At 57.8% G+C, this 22,363-nt stretch overlaps 1 protein-coding gene and 1 long non-coding RNA gene across 2 annotated transcripts; both read right to left on the bottom strand.

Annotated features, from left to right (window-relative positions):
* Positions 1–2,482: 2,482 nt before the first annotated feature.
* Positions 2,483–10,074, bottom strand: LOC119110481 (uncharacterized). Its single transcript, XR_005095497.1, has 2 exons — positions 9,800–10,074; positions 2,483–3,156 (listed from the first exon to the last, which is right to left on the bottom strand). It is a non-coding gene; the product is annotated as an uncharacterized LOC119110481 (long non-coding RNA).
* A 47-nt stretch (positions 10,075–10,121) lies between these two features.
* LOC119110478 (E3 ubiquitin-protein ligase MIB2) lies at positions 10,122–22,165 on the bottom strand (the record flags this gene model as incomplete). Its single annotated transcript, XM_037234317.1, is given in 12 exon segments — positions 10,122–10,459; positions 11,308–11,449; positions 11,879–12,050; positions 13,427–13,589; positions 14,203–14,377; positions 14,660–14,852; positions 15,110–15,264; positions 16,169–16,325; positions 19,340–19,488; positions 19,760–19,893; positions 20,952–21,123; positions 21,953–22,165. Coding segments are annotated over 12 exon segments (2,055 nt in total), but the record flags the coding sequence as incomplete, so codon positions are not given.
* Positions 22,166–22,363: the final 198 nt, after the last annotated feature.

The raw sequence follows: 22,363 nt of genomic DNA, 5'->3' as shown, positions 1-22,363 counted from the left end.
AGGTATAAAGGTCACACCAAGGTCAAAACCAACCCGTTTTGTTACTTTAGGGCTTGCTGTATGGGATAGTTTCTGGTGCTCATTTCGAATATATTGATCGTAGGAACCGCATTATGCATCTTCCATGGACTTCTTAGAGGTCAAAATAGGTCATTGACCTAAAATGACCCAGGTCAATATTTTGTTTTAGGAACATACTGCCTAGTGTAATCTTTGTCGCTTGGGCAAATGCCAAACCCAAGGGAATCTTGCATAATTTTGGTCACCATGGCCTTCAAAAGGTCAAAAAAGGTCACTGACCTTGAATGAGTATGTGACCTTTTGCTTAGAGACGGTTATCTAGGTTCTAGGGGGCACTTTGAAGCCCAACCTGGAACTTGACCTTGTTTGACCTTTTCTGACCCAAAGGTCATGACCTAGGAAGCTGAAACTTTGATCTAAGTGAGGTTACGTACAGATCAACACATCCTGTAAATTTAGTGTCACTAACTTTCTTAGTTCCCGAGATCTCAGGGGTCAAATTGCCCCCCTCCCTACTCGAGCGAAGGGTATCTAGCCGGCCATCCGGACGCGTGTTAAGCAAGCATCAGATATGATGGAATAAACTTGCCATGACTCTTGGTATGCTTTTAAGGTGGACAGAGCTGCGCTAGACAAGCGATTGCTCTGTTTAATAATTAAACCCCTCCGCTTATCATTGTTTGACGTCGACATAGTGCCTTGCATAGCATTGATTGAGAGCCGACTGACGGCCGTTATATCTGGAAATTGTGCTCACGAACGCCAGACATGAAGGACTCGACAATTATATTTGTATTGGCCCTGATCGCCACATGCCTAATGAAACGGCAAAATTTAAATGACGTTATTATGACGTCAAGGATGCCTGCGTGACCTTGAAGTACTCGCCCACAAAGTTTGCAAATCTTCCGGGGCGTGAAGCTCAGAAACTAAAGGGGTATGTGTCTTAGCAAGGGCAGGACTGTGCACTGCACCGAGTGATCTTCAAGATGGCTGTTTCGGCTCAAAACCCCCATACAAATGTGGGACACGCCCTTAAGTGGCACCCCTCATGATATGGATAACGTCAGAGCAACTAAATGTTTATTATTTCTAAGCGGCACAGCGTGCGGCCTAGGCCGTTTACCAAGAATCGCATTTAGCCGAAGCCAAAGTCATTACCAAGGGGTATACTGATTCCCTTGCCGGGCGACAGACGGTGCAGTGCTTGGCTCTAGCAGCGTCTGGTTATTGCCATTGTCTCAGGGGAAGCACCCTCAGTGACATTCACTGTTTAGTGCAGGCCTAAACGCTATAACTCAACGGGGTTGTGGTCCCGCAATTCCCACCATAGCTAAATGTAGTCCCGCCAGCTTATCACCTTTGTAACTGCTAATTTTAGTAGGGTTTCCGTGACAGATTAAAAAAGAATTATTTGAAACGGAAGGGCATTGGTTGAAGCTTGAGCCAGTGCGTTACTGTGGACCAGGTAAAATATTTCCTCAAATTTCCTGAATCGAATGAATAACCAAAGTGCGCTCCAAAAAGTGACACAGTGCTAAACACCGTAGGGAAGAAATCAAAGCCATAGTATGACGTTTCGTTTCACTCGTGGGACAAGGGCTTCACATTTGTATGCACTTCCCCTAAATAATGTGTTCGCAGCCTTTCCAGCGGTCATAATGCAAAATTTCGATTAACTTGTATGCTGCAAACATTACTTAACGCACACGTTGGAAAAATCAAGACAAATGAAAAGTATTACTTTTATACTGGTGAGCAGAGTCAAATGACATTCCTCCGGCCGAAATGGCTACTTCAAATCAAAAGTGTGAGCAAGGCAGAGGGGTTCCAACAAAACTGGTGTTACCGCTCTAATCGGACGTGTCTGATTTAATAATAAGTGAGAAGTACAAGCAAGGTGGCATTCTCCCCAAGTGTTTTACGGCCGCGCGGAAGGGGCCGGCGGCGTCGGTTGATAACGCCGGCTCACCGGTCGGCCGTGCGCTCTGGCTGACCGCCGAACCACAGCCAGCCCGTGGGACGTGACCTCGAACTGACTTGTAGTTTGCCTTGCAGGTGTGAGTGATCAAGATGCACTGCCATCCTTCAGGCGCCAAACTTATTTGTAAAAACCCACACGATTGACCACACGTTTCAACGTCGCATCAGGCTTTGTTCCGCAGCAAGGTCTGAGATGAATGTTGCTGTTGCCAATTCGCGTCAAGTGTCCATAAGCCGAGGATCATACCTCTCTCCGTTTCTGGGTAATGATTGGCGCTGTTCTACTGCATCTAGTTGTTCACTCCGCTTTACTCCATCACGGCGCTTCAGAGCCTCGATTGGTGCAAAATTTGCGTAGGACCCTCCCTCCTCTTCCTTCACGCACACTCTCGGGAAGACCAGCTCACTTATGAGCGCGATAGCATTATCCGAACCTGGTGGAACCATGGTTTACGTGGACAAAAATGACGTGTCGGGACAAGTTGAAACCAAACGTCCGTCACGACGCTTTAGTGATATTTGCACGCTACATAATAATCAAAGCACGATACAGATGTTTACAGCGTCAAAGTACACTAAGAAAACACCGCTATGGTCAAAGTGTCGTAACGCGGAGGAACGGCAACGGAGACAAATCATCGCCTGCATCAAACTTCTTCAGTCTTTAAACACGCAACTAAGTAGATGGTTGGCTTCTATACTCACGTGACGGTCTACCGCGTGCTTTTGAAAGTGGAACATGGGTCGAGACGCTATCTTCCGCCACTCGCAGCTGTCACAGGAGGGCCGACACATCACAGGTGCACTATGGACTACGGCCACCCTGACTGCACGAATCGCACGCCACTGTATCGCAATGCGCCTCATTCATCACACCCCTTGCGTGGTGAAAAAAACCACTACCGGATATTGATCTGCGAGTACGGCATCCACCAGGGCTGACAGGGCGCGATCGGTGGGCACATGCGGCCGTACACGGTCTTGTCCACGTTCATGAAGCTGTCCAGGTAGCTGTCCGTGACGCCGCAGAAGTGGCGCTTCTCATAGTAGCGGTAGTCGCCGTTGGCCCGCTCTGTGTAGGCCCACTCGCGCGGCTCTCCCGATCTCAGGTCAGCCGCCGACCCGAACTGCAGCGTCGACACGTTGTGAATGCTGTAACCGAGTCCGGCAGGCGTTACTGGAGCATCGGGCGCTGCTGCTGTGAGCTGCACGTGCGTCTGTCCGCAGTGCACCCTCCGCCGTGTGTCCGCGGAAGGTGCACGTGCGCACGCGTGTATGATAGGCGCTAGACGCGTGAACGCATCTAACCGTGGCGGCGATTGGTCTTGTTGCCTCTCAGACTGGTTGTGGAGGAGGCACGGTGCCGTCATTGTGAAGCCACGCGCCAGTGGCAGGCGGCTCCGGTGGCATCACTAACTAAACAAACGTGACACGTGACCAACGTCTTGACCTCCCTCAACTTAAGACACATGTGCTGTCGTTTCTGCGTGCAAGGTTCGAAACGTTGGCTAGATCACAGACAATACAAAAGTTCCCAGTAAGAGAAATTGCCCTGAATAATAAACTAAGGTCGAAATGAAGCAACAGCTAAGCAACCTGTCTTTGGACCGCAATGCACTCTTTCGACCTAAATGCAGGACTCCCTGCCGGGACTGGTGCAGAAAAGGACTTAGCCGGTTGGGTAAATTCATTGGTGCCCATGTGGAATGGTCAGCGGGCTGGGTACAGACGGTACAGATTTTGAGAAAGTTATGGGCACGGTACGGGTGTGTGTGAGACGTTTATGAAACGTCGGGTTGATACTTCCAGGCATACTTAAAATGCTGCCGTTTATGCTTTATTTAGTCATCAGCAGCTTAGCTCACACTGTTTTTGCAACTATGAACGCGGGGTATGTTCGGGCGTATAAACTGTCCTGAGACTCTCCCATAATTTGGAAATAGGTTTTCAAAAATGCGTAGTTGGTTGGTGTGTGCACAGACCATGGGCAACGAGTGGACTAAATTTAGGAAATCTAGGCAAATATGAAATTGTCTCAAATTCTGCAAATCCGGATACAATGTCTGCGAAATCTGCCCAGGATCTTGTGTAAGCCTTCCATTTTAGGGCAGAGGTGGGAGCACGGTCCCTTAGCCTCCCCTTGGCCATGCCCCTAACCGCGAAAGCCTGCATGGCGTGACCTGAGCTGGCTTGTTTTAACCGCACAACAGCTCAGGTCAGTTAAATTTAGCATCGAAATCTTTCACGCCGATTCCCACGCGAGGACGCGGGAGCCTGGCTCAATCGGTGAGAGCCAGGCTCCACACCCCCAGCGTGGCTCAATCGGTGAGAGCCAGGCTCCACACCCCCAGCGTGGCTCAATCGGTGAGAGCCAGGCTCCACACCCCAGCGTGGCTCAATCGGTGAGAGCCAGGCTCCACACCCCCAGCGTGGCTCAATCGGTGAGAGCCAGGCTCCACACCCCAGCGTGGCTCAATCGGTGAGAGCCAGGCTCCACACCCCAGCGTGGCTCAATCGGTGAGAGCCAGGCTCCACACCTCCAGCGTGGCTCAATCAGTAAGAGCCAGGCTCCACACCCCCAGCGTGGCTCAATCGGTGAGAGCCAGGCTCCACACCCCAGCGTGGCTCAATCGGTGAGAGCCAGGCTCCACACCCCAGCGTGGCTCAATCGGTGAGAGCCAGACTCCACACCTCCAGCGTGGCTCAATCGGTGAGAGCCAGGCTCCACACCTCCAGCGTGGCTCAATCGGCGAGAGCCAGGCTCCACACCTCCAGCGTGGCTCAATCAGTGAGAGCCAGGCTCCACACCTTCAGCGTGGCTCAATCGGCGAGAGCCAGGCTCCACACCTCCAGCGTGGCTCTATTGGTGAGAGCCAGGCTCCACACCTCCAGCGTGGCTCTATTGGTGAGAGCCAGGCTCCACACCCCCAGCGTGGCTCTATTGGCGAGAGCCAGGCTCCACACCTCCAGCGTGGCTCAATCGGTGAGAGCCAGGCTACACACCCCCAGCGTGGCTCTACTGGCGAGAGCCAGGCTCCACACCCCCAGCGTGGCTCTATTGGTGAGAGCCAGGCTCCACACCCCCAGCGTGGCTCTATTGACGAGAGCCAGGCTCCACACCCCCAGCGTGGCTCTATTGACGAGAGCCAGGCTCCACACCTCCAGCGTGGCTCTATTGACGAGAGCCAGGCTCCACACCCCCAGCGCGGCTCTATTGACGAGAGCCAGGCTCCACACCTCCAGCGCGGCTCTATTGACGAGAGCCAGGCTCCACACCCCAGCGCGGCTCTATTGACGAGAGCCAGGCTCCACACCTCCAGCGCGGCTCTATTGACGAGAGCCAGGCTCCACACCTCCAGCGCGGCTCTATTGACGAGAGCCAGGCTCCACACCTCCAGCGCGGCTCTATTGACGAGAGCCAGGCTCCACACCCCCAGCGCGGCTCTATTGACGAGAGCCAGGCTCCACACCCCCAATTAACGGACGTGATGTGAGCACTCTCCTGCCTGAACGACACCGTTCTGATGCCGCTCATGTGAGGGAGTGCTCACATCATTTGAGGCGGGTTGGACGGCTCGCTCCGTGGACGTACGGCCAAAGTGGAGCCTTATCGCAACGCCGAACTGTGCCGCGGGAGATCCTTCATGCGGGCGAACCCGGGAGACTGCTTCATAATTTTGGGTAAAATCATTGATGTGCTCTCCGGTTTCGTTTGATTTTTTAAAACAAATTTTGAAGCGACTGGCAACTTTTGAACTTTGAATCCATTACAATCGGACCAGAACTTCGGTGACTGATAATGATGGCCTGATAAATAACTGGCCAAGGAACCCACGCCAACAGTCAAACATCAATATGCATCTGCCTTCTTTATCCTCATTCTCGCTCCATGATGCATTTGGGCGACGCCCTGTTTATCCAAGACAGGCTTCATGCGCCAGTCATGAGAGGGCTTAAGTGTCGCTGGTGAGGTGTGCCGTCCGAATACTAAGTACATACCCCGTACATGGGTCCCCGCGTATAGGGGTTCCCCCGTATAGGGGTCCCCTCGCGGGCTAATTCTGGGCGGAGGACCCCAGGTGCGTGAAGTCCCCCCCCCCCCCCCCTCCTCCTCCATTGTCCACTCTTCTCTATCTCATAGCCCTGAAGTGATCCTTAATGGCCAGAAGAACTCTATTCTAAACTAAATCAAAGCAAGGCGAGTTCCTTGGTGTGGGTGAGTTTGTTGAATGCATGACGAATTTGGTAAACCTCAAGTTAAGAACAAAACATCACCAGAGGCGCAGCCAAGGGCAGGGGTGCCAGGGTCCCGGGAACCCTCTTTGCCCCCTTATATCTGGGGCCTTACATAGGCTTTTACAGTTTTCGGCTGGAATAAAAACACATCAATAGGGCACCTCATAAAAGATCCCGGTTGAGCACCCGAGTATCATTCATATTTGTGGTACAGCAGTGAACAAAACCCAGACAGACCCGGGTTAGCCACTATTCAGGCTTGTAAACGTTGCGAGATTCTTGCCGTATAACGGTGGTTGAAAGGCAAGAATACCAAGCTGTTTAAAACTTACTCTGTAAACTTCTGTCGACCCATGAAGTGCTCCCATTGCCGTGTGTAGCGATGGTCTAAGTAAACGCTTGTGTTTGCTGCGCCAAACTTCGAAAATAACGAGTTCCCAAAATCTTGACGAAATCCACCTTCTCTTGCGTCTATACTGTAAATATATGTTTTACCGCATCTGCCATCCTTAGACTTCTTACGGTCTTGGTTGGTTCCCATGGCGCTTCAGTTCTATGCTGGATGTTTTAGAATGTCTGGGAACAACTCAGTTGCAATTTACGATTTCTAATGGTATCTCACTGCACAATTTAAGGGTGATTGGCAACAGTTACGAGATTTCGTGTGGAAATAGGATGTCGCTGTTTGATGATTTTTATGCTTGCTTTAAGCCCGTGCAATGCACCAACGATCACTTTCTTTTTGTGAGCCCGCGGATGAAGGCAACCTCTGGTCTTTATGAGCCTCCCTTTTTGCTGAATGGGTACCGGGCGGCGATTCAATCCCAGTGTTCTCATGGAAAAAAATCATTGCGGCACAGTTACTAGAATGTACAGGCGAGTGTTGTGTCTGCTGCTGCTGACTGGTCGCACCCCACACGCTGGACGAGTGTTGTGTCTGCTGCTGCTGACTGGTCGCACCCCGCACTTTGGACGCACGCTGGTAACTGCTGACAACGGCAGCCGTACAACTCGTGCGGGGCGCCGCCCTAGGGGTAGACAACATTATGGCACAGCCGCCGTCCCAGGGGCACGATCACGTGGTCGCGCGCTGAAAGGGCCGGCGCGCTACGGGTCCGAACGGTTACCTATATTTCTACTCGCGCGCATTGCACGCAATACACAGGCTTTGGACACTCTTTATAATGTACATATATGTGGCCTAGTATGCCCGCCGCAAAGTCACGGTAAGGTCACGGAAAAGCGGAGAACGCGTAAATGGATTCCAATCGGAGGACATTCGATAAGGGGTCGTTCACGTCTTCGTCACGAACGGAGTGTGGAGGGTGTTAAGCGCTGCTTCTGGCAGACGAGTCCGCGTGTTTACCACACGTTGGTCAATGTTCGAGGCCTTGCCGTGACGGTACGGCCTGGCAGCGGTTCGGCCAGGTTCTGGGCGGTCCAGAGAGGGCAGCCCCCGCCGGCAGGCAGGGGAATAGTATGTTCTTGCTCTCTCAAAAGTTTTCGGAAGCCCCTTTCGCCTAGTCAAAGGAATTCTACCTATCCGTAGGTTACCAAAATTCAAATCAAGGAGGTCCCCAAGCTAAGCGAGAGAGCAATCATTCGGGCTTAAAACACCGTTTTCTACATCCAGAAGCCCGTTTTCTGGATCATGAGGACATATCTTTATGAATACGGTAGTCCATCGTCTAGATCAATAAACCCAACGATATGTTAAGGAGGCGTTTTTTTTGGCTCGTGAGACCCTGTTACGAACTAGGGGCACCTGTTCTTGATTAGAAGACACCATCCAGAGACATATAGATATCCCGGTTTTGGAACAGCAAAGCCCTTTCAAGCATCAGATGGCCGCAGCTCCGAATGAGGATGCCCTGTTTTGGAATAACGAGGCCCCTTGGCTAGATTTGGAAGCCCCTTCGTAACTCTGCATCAAGATCCCCGTTTTCCGAATCATGAGGGTGCCTTTATGAATAAAGCTGTTCATGCTCTTAGAACAGTAGGCCCAATTTTGTATTGAGGAGCCTCTTGGCTGCTTCGGGTGGCCACTACCATGAACTAGGACGTCCCCGTTATGGACTAGGAGGCCCCGTTATGGACTAGAAAACCCTGTTAGGATCTACGAGGCCCCCGTTATGGACCAGACAGCTCCGTTGGGATCTACGACGCCCCACGGTGTTAACTAAAAATTCCCTGTTATAAAATGGAAGGCCCTGGTTTTTAGCGAGAAACCCATCCTGCGGTTGAGCATTTGCTTTTATTCGGGCCATGGATTCAGCGAAGGTAATTTCGTGGGAATCGTTCAATCTGATGCGACAACGGAGTGCTGGACGATGCCGAGAATCCCTGAGATAGTTCCTAAGTCGACACAATTGAATGAACGGATTTCGTTGACCTAGGGTCAGATATGAAGGTCACACCAAGGTCAAAACCAACCTGTTTTATTATTCTGATCGCCGTTTTCTGGTTTCTGGTGCTCATTTTGAATTTATTGGCCACAGGAACCGCATGACAGTTTTCTACGAACTTCGTTAAGGTCAGAAAAGGTCACTGACCTGAAATGACCCTGGTCAACAATTTGCTCTTAGTAACTTATTGCCTAGCGTAATATTTGGCGCTCATTTAAATACAAACCAACGCAGTCTTGCGTGATTTTGGTCGCCATTACCCCCTTAAGGTCAAACAAGGTCACTGACATCAAATGAGCATCAGTGACCTTTTGCTAGGACAGGTATCTAGGTTCTGGAGGTACTTATGTCTGCAAATACCCGCATTACCTGCAAATACCAGCACAATACCTGCAAATAGCAGCATTACGTCAAATGGAAGGCTACTGATAGGCCACAAAATCGCTCATAGCTTGGATGCAGTTGGTTTTGGGAACCTTGGTAGACGTTTGCGTCCTTAACTCTATCGCCCAACTAGAATCAAGTTATCTGTATTGTGCGGTGTCTGCTTGGCCGGGCGCCTGCCAATTATGAAATAGCATTACAATGCATGCGCGCAAACGCATCTTTGGTTAAATTCCATTTTAGATAGGGAAAACATGCGCTTATTCAGTTTAGTGGTGCGCACAAAGAGAGGAAAATGTGTACATGTATTTGTGAAGCTGAAGTGCATGCTCACAGTTCACACACAATAGCCCGAGTAATTAAATATATCCCATCGATATGAAGACAATCATGCCCGCAAAATGGTACAAAAGAGTGCATTCGGATAAAGTACTTTCTCAATCCATCTTGTAAACGGTGGACACTCCACACACCACAAAGTAGCTTTGCAAATAAATGTCACATATGGTGTCTTGCCCGTCTATGTGAACAAATCCTGGTCACGTCTGCAACGATGAAAGCTTCAAAGATCCGAGCTTCCTACGCATCAACCCACGGCCAAGTCCGCAGAGCGCCCACTACGTGCCAAGTGCACCATGAACGGATTCAATCCCACACTACATAGCGTTACTATTTCTATCAAGAGAGTCGGTGACGCGGCGCCAGGCGCCGCCAATGAACAGGAGCCGCTCGGCGGAAAAATGGCCTCCGACTTCGGAGTACGCGCTCACCTAATGTCTGGCTTTAACGCGACCAGCACAGTCAGAGCACCACGCGTCGAGGATAGTGCGACGTGTTCGGACAGCACGGCGGTGTGCCGTGCGCCCCGCGTGCATCCGACACGAAGCAACAGGCGCGGACGTCTCCCAGCACGTCCGACTACCACCGAGGCGCCGGCCAGCTGGGCGCGGACGACGGCCGCCAGCCTCTGTGACGCGCAGCACGCCTTGCCGTCGGCTGGGACGGAGCCGCGTCACGGCTGTCCGGCCAGAGCGGAACTGCTGTCGTCCAAAGCTCCCCTCCCCCCCCTCCCCCCAGCCCTCCCTCCTCCCATCAGTCACAAGATCCCCGTGACTCAACGCCGCGCGAGCATGCGGCAGTCGCGTGCGCGGCCAGCCCCAGCGCGACGACCGGAGCACCCGGTGGCGCGGCGCTGGCCGCTCAGTAGATGTTGATCTTCTGCGTGATGGCTTTGCGGCACATGTGGCAATTCTGCAGCGCGTGCGCACAGACCGCGCACGCGCCGTGACCGCACAGGAACACGACGTTGCGACGCCTCTCCATGCAGATCGAACAGCCGTGGACCTCCTCAATTTCGGCGATCTTCGTCTCCAGGTAACGCAGGCGTTCGGAGCTCGGCGCCCGACCGCGCGATGCCAGCACGTTCCCGTCTGTAAACGGAACGTCTGCGTGACAGCCTGGCGACGGGGCGGACGCAGCGCAACTCTCAGCGCGACTTTCACCTATCCCGCTGGATGCAGAACCTAGTCCCGCCACACATCCACACTGGCCGCCCCGATTTTGTCGTCAATATCGCGATCACCGAGACCTAGAAAAGTGTTCAACGCATCGAATGGATGAAATTGACAAAACGGAAACAAGGACCCCAAGATACACAGCGAACCACGAAATAAGCACACAACACACAGCAGACGCAGCGACTGCTGCAGCCCCATTCCCATCAGGTTTGGCTGAAATGAACACGTTCTCTCCCGGACCAGCTGTAGCGATACCAGCATTTTTCCAAAAGCGCAAAAAGAAAGGGCACGTCTTACTCGCTGTGAGGCGGTTTCAGACGCAGCGATGCGGTAAACAGAGAAGAAAAGAGCGAAGGTGCCAACACTGCAGTACAAGTGCTACGTAAACTCGAATGACGTGTTTGCCAAGAACTTCACACGCCGTGTTAGTGGTAAGCTATCCGCATACGGTCCGCGATAGCACTGAAACACGCGAAGCAGACATGCGCATCCGTACCACACTCGAGAAAGGTCGGATAACCACATCCGGACTTCTCGGTTCGAGAACATGTCTTCTTCCCTTCTACAAACAGCCAGCATTTAGAACAGCACCCCAGGCTCATAACGTTTCGACCGACGCGAAACGTCGAAAATAGTCTTCCACGCACCGGTGTAGGGATCAACTAAACTGATAACCACGATCCCCGCGATGCCACCATCGCCAGGACAGCAGTGACCGCGGCCATCCAGCGCCCGACGGCGGTCCGGCGCGTCCCCCTCACCTGCCGTCTTTTTGGCGGTGATGGCCGTCTGGCAGCGGACGCACTTCTTCATGCGGGCGCAGCAGATGTTGCAGGTAACGCGGTGTCCGCACGGCTCGAACTCGACGCAGGCAGGCAGCTCGCAGCACACCATGCACGACTCCTGGCGGAGGCGACGTCACGGTTACCGGCGCCGGCCACCGGACCCGTCCAACACAATGCCGACGATGCGCCCTCTGGAACGCCAGTAAATCGAACACGAGAGTGGATAGCGTCCGAAAGTACGCCGCGCATGCAACCATGCTTGACCTCTGAAATGCTTCCATCCCTCGGGCTGGGATGAAAAGCGGACGCACGTAAGTCATATATATATATATATATATATATATATATATATATATATCATGGTCACAGATAGAGATGTAGTAACGCTCAACAGCTTACAAATTAAGAAATAAGTAGTATAACTTCCCACCGTATGACCTTTCAACGACGGCACTGGGAACCGGAGCACACTTGAGTTACAAGAGCGATACTCGCCGTCGCCTGCCGGGTCCACAAAAGCAAGCCCAGCTGGCACGATCGGTCCCACCTCATCACTATCCAGCTTGAGTTTGGCTGTCTTTTCGGCGAGCGAGGCGACCGCGGCGGCGCCCTGCTCTTCCGGCGACTGCGACGGGCTGGTGGCGGTGGCGGTGGCTGCCGCGGCAGCCGGCTCCCGGGTCAGGTCAGACAGCGACGGTAGCTCCAGTTTGAGGCTCACACTGCGGGCACGGGTCAGACTGAGGCTCACACTGCGGGCACGGGTCAGGCTGAGGCTCACGCTGTGGGCACGGGTCAGGCTGAGGCTTACACTGCGGGGACGGGTCAGGCTGAGGCTCACACTGTGGGCACGGGTCAGGCTGAGGCTCACACTGCGGGGACGGGTCAGGCTGAGGCTCACACTGAGGGCACGGGTCAGGCTGAGGCTCACACTGCGGGCACGGGTCAGGCTGAGGCTCACGCTGTGGGCACGGGTCAGGCTGAGGCTCACACTGCGGGCACGGGTCAGGCTGAGGCTCACGCTGTGGGCACGGGTCAGGCTGAGGCTCACACTGTGGGCACGAGTCAGGCTGAGGCTCACACTGCGGGCACGGGTCAGGCTGAGGCTCACGCTGTGGGCACGGGTCAGGCTGAGGCTCACACTGCGGGCACGGGTCAGACTGAGGCTCACACTGTGGGCACGGGTCAGGCTGAGGCTCACACTGTGGGCACGGGTCAGACTGAGGCTCACACTGTGGGCACGGGTCAGGCTGAGGCTCACACTGTGGGCACGGGTCAGGCTGAGGCTCACACTGGGCACGGGTCAGGCTGAGGCTCACGCTGTGGGCACGGGTCGAGCTGAACCTCTGCGGGCACGGGCGCACACTGGCCCCCACTGTGAACGCCAACGAAACCGGCCCACGCTGCAGACGTGGGGCAGACGGTAGACTGCGGACCGTGCTGTCGGCACGGATGGGCCAGCACTGTGGCTGTTTGGCGGACTCTGGCCCACGCTGTGGATACTGGGGGGAAGGCGGGGGGGGGGGGGGGGGTGACTTGTGCTCACACTGCGACATTTATCGGGATTACACTGGAGCGGCGCTGATGTATGACTCCGGCTGTCCTTCACTACCACTTCTCACCACCCGCGCCTGTGCCTTTTGGCCACATTCACAACGGTATTCATTTCGGGGGATTCGCGGCTGGTTGTACTAAATTCCATTGCTATCTGCGGCGTAAAATTTACCGTGTTTCGACGTAAGCGCTGCTGCCGCCGTCGGCTTTTCCGCAGCTGCTTCAAACTGACCATGTGTTGTTATTTCTGTCAACATGTCCGTCCCGGCAGTGTTGTGGATGACGTTGTCGCGCTCAAGCGCTCGTCGCGCTTTGATCAGGGCACTGCCTGCCCACACACGCTGCTCGGGTAGGCCTGCAGCTCGCCATGGGACCGGTCTGCGCTGCTGGAGAGCCGCTGCAGGGCGGTGCCAGCATACGCACATGCGCTGCTCCAAGTACCATTGCGCAGCAGCATACCCACCTCCCCTATGTGTCACTGCAGGATGCTGTGACATACCTACCCCCGCTGCCATCAGCAGCGCGACAGGACGGCAGCTCTCACCTGCGCTGCGCTGAGTACCACTGCACGATTTCGGCGAACTTCCTGTCGCCGCCACGGAGGATCGTCTCCAGCGGCGTCCTACCCTTCTTGTTGGTGCACTCGAGCGGCGCGCCTTCCAGCGCCAGGTAGCAGGCCATCGCCTGGACGAGGCTGACCTCAGAACCTGCGGCCACCGCCAGCACGGTGTCACCGGACAGACAGGCATGCAGCCGCGCTCACTCACGTGCACAGCCACACATTACTTAGTTCCCGGGGAAAGAAATCCATGCTATGCAAGGAGTCCAAGGCCAGAGGAAACGGGTCGAAGTCAGACACTCTTCCATTCAAAAACCAGAGAAGGCCTAACAGACACAAGCATGGTCACCCAGATGCCAGTGGCACCATCCCGCACAATTGATTGACACCCATCAGTGTCGGCCAAAAGTCACGGCCACAACACAGGTCAGAGTGGACAAATGTGCATCAAGGCCAGAACCCGCGTACAAGGCAGCGCAACCTCACTCCTATGCGCATAACAGGGCGGCGCGTGCACGTCACGGCCTGCCCTTCACTCGACATCGTCGAGCCCGTGCGCGCACAGAGCACAGCTCGTCATCAACCGTAGCACCAACAGCCGCGACGACCAACCGAGCGCCTCGGCGCGGACCCACCACACGGACCCGAGCTGACTCTGGCCTCGTCTCCGGCGACTGACACCACCACCCCGACCACCGCCGCCGAGCCCGAGTGACGGGCCCGACTGACGAGCCTCGCCCCGCCCCGGCCAACCGACTGACCCTGCGTGGCGAGGTGCGCCTTGATGCCGTGAATGAGCGGCGCCTCGCCGGGCCGAACCTCGACGGCCGCGGCCAGCTTGAGGCCGGCCAGGTGCAGCGGCGTGTCCCCGTCCTCGTCGGCCAGCAGCACGGACGCTCCACGGCTTATCAGGTACTCCACGATGCCCAGGTGCAGCTGGCGACGGAGCGCGCGCGCGCGCGACACGTGAATGTGGCGGACAGGGAAGCAAAGCAGAGCACGCCAGACCGGACAATGACGCCGACGCCAGAGGTGATATGGCACTCACGTCAGAAGCTAGCGAAAAACTGTACATAGTTGACAGGCAGACCTCTCCGGAAGTGATCAATTCCGCTAGCTATAAATCCGCACGCCTGTTCGCTTCACCGCGCTCACGCCGCTGCGCCGCCGGCGCTGGCCACGCCCGCTGGGCGCCTCGCGGACGGCTCGGCGGCTGACCTGGGAGACGGCCAGCAGCAGCGGCGTCTGGCGTCGGTTGTTGACGGCGTCCAGGCAGCACCCGCTCTGCGTGACCAGCGTCTCGACCACGGCCGCGTGGCCGTTCAGGCAGGCCAAGTGCAGGGCCGTGAAGCCGTCCTCCTTCCGCATGTCGGCCGCGTTGCGGGAGCGCGCCAGCAGCTTCTCCACGGCGCTGCCGCACGCGACGGGGGCGCGTCAGCTGGCCGCGGCACCTCGAACACGACGCGGCATGCCACGAGCGCCAGCACATTGGCTCCTCCATCGCGCCCATGGGCCAATGGGGGCCAGCTCAGATACCGGGCAGGGCAGGGCGTCTGAGCTTGCGTGCTTATCGACGGCGTTCATCACAGTGAGCAGGGTCTGGATCATCAGCCACACATTTCAACGAGCACGTCAGCGGCGTCCGCCCACTAGGTCCCCCGCACTCACAAGTTATTGCCCTTCAGGGCGGCGTGATGCAGCACATTGAAGCCTCGCTTGTTCTTGATCTTGAAGTCCAGCGCCGGCACGTTACCGAGCAGCTCGATGATCTCCAGGTTGTCTTTTCCGATGGCGTCGTGGAGGGCAGTGTCGCCGTACATGTCCTGCAAGGCCGGCCATCTGACGTGAACGGCCGGACGGCAGTAGTCGAGCCCGTGAACGGCCATCCCATCGCAGCAATCAAGCCGCTATGTGCCGTAACACGGTGAAGTCCCAAAACGAGTGGTAACGATGGCACCGTAATGAACAGACTCGCGGGAAGTGTGTCAACAGTGTCTACAGTAGTTTACGAAGAATCAGGCTATCAGACAGGAAGTAAATTAAAGGCCGTCTTCAACAGCCACCAAACAACGCTACTCTAGGACCCAACACTGCTGTTTACATGTTACAAAGCTTCATTAGCGCACACTGGCAATTGCTATTCAAGGTCGGTCAGCAGCAGACTGCTATAACCCGTCCAGCTTACAAAGACGGCTCGCAAAGGTGGTCGCTGCCGTTATTTGAATTGAACGATGGGCGGCATTCATTAACAAGTCAAGTCATTAACGACAAATCATTAGCGCCAAAACTCTCCAGCCGATTTCTGCGCGGGGGGGGGGGAGCATTCAACTCTTGGCCAGAACCCAGGCTCAAATAGCACACCTCATGGATGTGAGGCTAACGCCCTCCCAATCCAACAACACAAGGGAAAACTGAACTTCCCTTCAGCTGACAGGCAGACAAGCTAACCCTGCCCCCTTTCCCTCCAGGCACAGCCCGGGAATCCAGCAACAATACCAAGCCCGGCAGGAGACCGCACCAACTGGACAACTGCTATACCAGCCGAGTGATGACCGGATCGATCCAGGTAGGCAAACAGCTAGAGCAAACAGTTTGTCCCCTCCTGGCTACATGGGGCGGGGGGGGGGGGGGGGAGTCTGGACCTGTCTTGCGTTGCATGGGAACAGTTGTCACCTTCCCCTGCCTGCAGGATTTCCCCATTCCAGCATGAGAATTGGCTAAACCCACCTGTAGGTTGGGGTCGCATCCTGCCTTAACCAGCACGCGCACGCAGCCCACATGCTGTTTGTTGACCGACACGTGCAGAGCCGAACACTGGCCCCGGTTGGTGGCGTTGACATCGCAGCTCTTTCGGATGAGCAGCTCCATGATCTCCGGCTGGTTCCTGGCGGCCGGGCACAGACAGTCAGCTCAGACACATCCCGGCGGCACCGACAGTCAGCTCAGACACACCCTGCCGGCGCCGACAGTCAGCTCAGACACTACGGCGGCACCGACGGTCGGCTCAGACACACCCCGGCGACACCGACAGTCAGCTCAGACACACCCCGGCGGCACCGACAGTCAGCTCAGACACACCCCGCCGGCACCGACAGTCAGCTCAGACACACCCCGCCGGCACCGACGGTCGGCTCAGACACACCCCCGCCGGCACCGACAGTCAGCTCAGACACACCCGGCGGCACCGAAAGTCAGCTCAGACACACCCCGCCGGCACCGACAGCTCAGACACTACGACGGCACCGACGGTCGGCTCAGGACACACCCCGGCGACACCGACAGTCGGTACAGACACGCTCCGGCGGTCACTTCAGCGGCAGCGACTGCCGGCTCAGACACACTCCAGCGGCACCGACTGCCGGCTCAGACACACTCCGGCGGCACCGACAGCCGGCTCAGACACACTCCGGCGGCACCGACAGCCGGCTCAGACACACTCCAGCGGCACCGACTGCCGGCTCAGACACACTCCGGCGGCACCGACAGCCGGCTCAGACACACTCCAGCGGCACCGACTGCCGGCTCAGACACACTCCAGCGGCACCGACTGCCGGCTCAGACACACTCCGGCGGCACCGACAGCCGGCTCAGACACACTCCGGCGGCACCGACAGCCGGCTCAGACACACTCCGGCGGCACCGACAGCCGGCTCAGACACACTCCGGCGGCACCGACAGCCGGCTCAGACACACTTCGGCGGGCACCGACAGCCGGCTCAGACACACTCCGGCGGCACCGACAGCCGGCTCAGACACACTCCGGCGGCACCGACAGCCGGCTCAGACACACTCCGGCGGCACCGACAGCCGGCTCAGACACACTCCGGCGGCACCGACAGCCGGCTCAGACACACTCCAGCGGCACCGACTGCCGGCTCAGACACACTCCGGCGGCACCGACTGCCGGCTCAGACACACTCCGGCGGCACCGACTGCCGGCTCAGACACACTCCGGCGGCACCGACACACTCCGGCGGCACCGACTGCCGGCTCAGACACACTCCGGCGGCACCGACTGCCGGCTCAGACACACTCCAGCGGCACCGACTGCCGGCTCAGACACACTCCGGCGGCACCGACTGCCGGCTCAGACACACTCCGGCGCACCGACTGCCGGCTCAGACACACCTCCGGCCGGCACCGACTGCCGGCTCAGACACACTCCGGCGGCACCGACTGCCGGCTCAGACGACACTCCGGCGGGCACCGACAGCCGGCTCAGACACACTCCGGCGGCACCGACTGCCGGCTCAGACACACTCCGGCGGCACCGACTGCCGGCTCAGACACACTCCGGCGCGGCACCGACTGCCGGCTCAGACACACTCCGGCGGCACCGACTGCCGGCTCAGACACACTCCAGCGGCACCGACTGCCGGCTCAGACACACTCCGGCGGCACCGACTGCCGGCTCAGACACACTCCGGCGGCACCGACTGCCGGCTCAGACACACTCCGGCGGCACCGACACACTCCGGCGGCACCGACTGCCGGCTCAGACACACTCCGGCGGCACCGACTGCCGGCTCAGACACACTCCAGCGGCACCGACTGCCGGCTCAGACACTCCGGCGGCACCGACTGCCGGCTCAGACACACTCCGGCGGCACCGACTGCCGGCTCAGACACACTCCGGCGGCACCGACTGCCGGCTCAGACACACTCCAGCGGCACCGACTGCCGGCTCAGACACTCCGGCGGCACCGACTGCCGGCTCAGACACACTCCGGCGGCACCGACTGCCGGCTCAGACACACTACGGCGGCACCGACTGCCGGCTAATCAGACACCCTCCAGCGGCACCGACTGCCGGCTCAGCCACTCCGGCGGCACCGACAGCCGGCTTCAAGACACACTCCGGCGGCAACCGACTGCCGGCTCAGACACTCCGGCGGCACCGACTGCCGGCTTCAGACACACTCCGGCGGCACCGACTGCCGGCTCGACACACTCCGGCGGCACCGACTGCCGGCTCAGACACACTCCAGCGGCACCGACAGCCGGCTCAGACACACTCGGCGGCCACGAATGCCGGCTCAGACACACTCCGGCGGCACCGACTGCCGGCTCAAACACACTCCGGCGGGCACCGACAGCCGGCTCAGACACACTCCGGCCGGCACCGACTGCCGGCTCAGACACACTCCGGCGGCACCGACTGCACCGGCTCAGACACACTCCGGCCGGCCACCGACTGCCGGCTCAGACACACTCCGGCGGCCACCGACTGCCGGCTCAAACACACTCCGGCGGCGGCACCGACAGCCGGCTCAGACACACTCCGCGGCACCGACTGCCGGCTCAGACACACTCCGGCGGCACCGACTGCCGGCTCAAACACACTCCGGCGGCACCGACAGCCGGCTCAGACACACTCCGGCGGCACCGACTGCCGGCTCAGACACACTCCGGCGGCACCGACTGCCGGCTCAGACACACTCCGGCGGCACCGACTGCCGGCTCAGACACACTCCGGCGGCACCGACTGCCGGCTCAAACACACTCCGGCGGCACCGACAGCCGGCTCAGACACACTCCGGCGGCACCGACTGCCGGCTCAGACACACTCCGGCGGCACCGACTGCCGGCTCAGACATACTCCGACAGAAGAGCACTGAACAGCGCCTCAGCAAAAATGTTTTCATTCTATAGATGGCTCTCATCTACGGCAGCCGTCTAGCAACCGACGGTCGAAAGCATGACAGCGGGGTGAGGTGTTCGGCGAGCGTCTGTGTGACGCTACGAATGAAACCCAAATATCGACAGCCAAATCCACTACTCCGAGGCATGTCCATGGGAGGGGGGGGGGGGGGCGCAATATTCGGCACGCCAGGGCCTCAACCCCGAAACTGCGGGGCCGCGCGTGCGGCGCGCGTCGGCGCCCGGGCCGGCCAGTACCCGAAGGCGGAGTAGTGCAGCGGTGTGTCGCCGTCGTCGTCGGTGGCGGCCACGCTGGCCTGGCGGTGTAGCAGCAGCCGCACCGTCTCCATGTGGCCCTGGTGGCAGGCCAGCTGCAGCGCAGTGCGGCCGCTGCTCTTGCAGTCCACCTGAGCCGCGCACCGAGACACACGCTGTAGACGGCGCTCGGGCCGGCGCGGCACGGCCCACGACAGCCCGATCGGCAGACCGCAAGCCCTAGAACAGCCACTGCTCCGCGAGAACGCACACGGAGAGGAACAAAGCCTTCGGACTAAATCGGCATCGGTATATAACACACCATGCCCCCAGCAGTGCCAAACAGCACATCCAGACCGATGGCACAGTCCCCCAAACCGGCCCGCCCAGCGTCCGCCGGGCCTGACGGGCGGCGGCGCGCACCTTGTCGCGCTGCTTCTCCAGCCACTGCCGCACGGCCTCGGTGCGGCCCTGGGCGGCGTCCCGCACCAGCCGGTCGGCCAGCGACGTCTCCTTGTGCTGCTCCAGGAAGCTGCTGATGAACGATACCAGGGCGCCTGCGGCACCGGGGCCCAGCGGTCATGGGACGTCGGCACGAGACGCGAGGCGCACGTATGCGGAAGTCGGCACGTCGAGTCGGCAGCAGGTACCGCATGGTCCCTGGCGGTACAGGGGTACTGCCGGTGACAGAGCCGCTGGGCTGTGTTAAAGTCCGGTCGTCACGTCTGGGTGCGACCACATAAAAACGCCGCACTAAACACACGGCGATGCGATCGCTGAACAAGGCGCCAGAGGGTGCACCTGGGCACCTCAAGCATACAATTGGCAGTCCACTTCGACTAAGTCCCACATGGTTAGTTAAAGCTAAACCAGATTCGGATATGGCAGCAAACATAACCCCGAGCACGGTTAACAAATCAGTTTGAAAAGGCCAATTTGACTATCTCGTTGCAAGAGTCACGGCAGAACCTTTGCTCAGGGATACTGTTTTGAATCTCACATTTTTATACAAAATAAGGTATAACGAGCTCTTATATGGTTTAGGAAGGCAGCAATTTGGCCACAGCATATCAGTGCATTTCGGCCGCACATGAAAAAAGTAAAGGTATATTTGTTGGGGGAAAGCTGTTTGATGATTGCAATGAACGAAACGGATGAAAAAAACAGCAAAAATATATATTCAGGGGAAAATGTGAAGGGTTCAAAGCAACACTTTGGAAGAACGGTTTTACAACGCGTTTCCGGCATGTCTGATTCGGTCACTTACGTGTGAAGCGAAAGTTCGATTTAAAACGCGGTAATCACTTTTTAAAAACACTGAAGACTGGCACCCGTGCTGGCACTAGTGGAACCTTGGACATCGTGTGCTGCTAACGCGTCCTGGCACTAGCGGAACCTTGGACATGGTATGCTGCTAACGCGTGCTGGCATCGAAGCCACTGCTGGTACAAATCTCTGGGCAGAAAAAGTCGCCTCTTCACGACGGCTTACGTGGACGCCTTGCAGTGCTTACTGCACGCCACCCACACAGCGGACAATCAGCTAACAAAGCGAGCCGGCGCGTGCCGCTGCAGGCCGCCTCGTACGACAGGCCGCCTACCGGCGTTTCGCTCACCGGGCTGGTCGTCCCTGTCGCGGCTGCGCATCGAGTTGGGGTCGGCGGTCGGCGGGCCCGGACACAGCGGGCTCACGCACATCGGGTTGATGGTCCACGTCTGGCCGTCCACGCTGACGCGCAGGTCGCCGTCCGCGTAGATCTTGGTGATCTGGCCCGTCTTGCCGAGACACTGGCGGCGGCGGGCGGCGGCGGCGGTGGCGCACGGTTAGGGGCCGCTCTGGTCTGCGGCTCGGCAGACCGCGCGGCGACGCTCGACGACACGGCGCTGCATTACGTCACTGCTCACGTGCGAAAGGTCGGGTATATAATGTGCACCCCCTACACGCAGACATTAAACACTTGAACGGACGAACGACTCGTCAAATCTGACATGCACTAGCAATGACTCCCACTGGAAGCAGCTCGCGGGCGTTTCAGTATTTGGCCACTTGGGAGCCGGGGATGCCGATATTTTTTCCTGCCATGACACTTTGGGGTTCAACGCCCCTGCCCCTCCCCTTGCTCAAAATCGGCCACTCTGCAACGCGCCGGGAGGTCAACCCAGAATCTAAGCGCCTCAGGCATGATAAATGGGCCAGACAGGTCAGATGTCTGGGCTCGGGGTTAAACGGCAACGGATTAGCGCCTATGAACGGCGTGCAGAGACCGCCACCGAGCCAGGACAATGGTAGCACAAATTTCTACGTACATGCTAGATGACTTATGGAGCGCTCCGGCCAGCCCCTCCTGCTCCAAAAAGTAATGCACGGCACGCTGGCGCCAATACACAGCACGCTGGCGCCAATACACAGCACGATGGTGCCAATGCACATCACACTGGCGCCAACGCGCAGCACGCTGGTGCCAACGCACAGAACGTTGGCGCCAATACACAGCACGCTGGTGCCCATACACGGCACGCTGGCGCCCATGCACAGTACGTTGGCGTCCATGCCCAGCGCGCTGCATAGCCGCCAAGCCTGCACGCTGGCGCCCGCCGTCCGCGTCGTGACACTCACGGCCTTCATCATGTCACTCCACTCGCCGTGGCCCTTCTGCAAGAGTCGGACGCGCGCCGCGTCCTCCAGCACGCGCACCGTGTCGCCCACGGCCAGCGGGCTGACGCGCACCAGCGCCGCCGGGTTGATAGTCCAGCGCGTGCCGTTGCTGTACTGCACGCGAATGTCGCCGCGGTCCGTGATGCGGTGCACCACTCCCGCCTGGCCGATGAACTGCGAGAGGAGGGAGACGCCAGCGGGTCAGGCTCAGGCGGCGCGCGCGCCGTGTCCACACAGGGAATTGGGCCCAGCGGGTTGCGCTGTAGCTGGGCGATCGGTTGGTACGGCGCCGCCACACAGCGTCCAGACATGCGGCTTTGTGGGTCTCCGACGACTTGTACAGACCCGACAGCCAGCACAGTGATCCGATCC

This window comes from Pollicipes pollicipes, unplaced genomic scaffold (assembly GCF_011947565.3).
Source record: "Pollicipes pollicipes isolate AB1234 unplaced genomic scaffold, Ppol_2.1 Scaffold_7231;HRSCAF=8579_pilon_pilon_pilon, whole genome shotgun sequence".
Classification (NCBI taxonomy): Eukaryota; Metazoa; Arthropoda; class Thecostraca; order Pollicipedomorpha; family Pollicipedidae; genus Pollicipes; species Pollicipes pollicipes.
The sequence above is the reverse complement of the archived record's forward strand: the minus strand, read 5'-3'. Positions and strand labels throughout refer to the sequence as shown.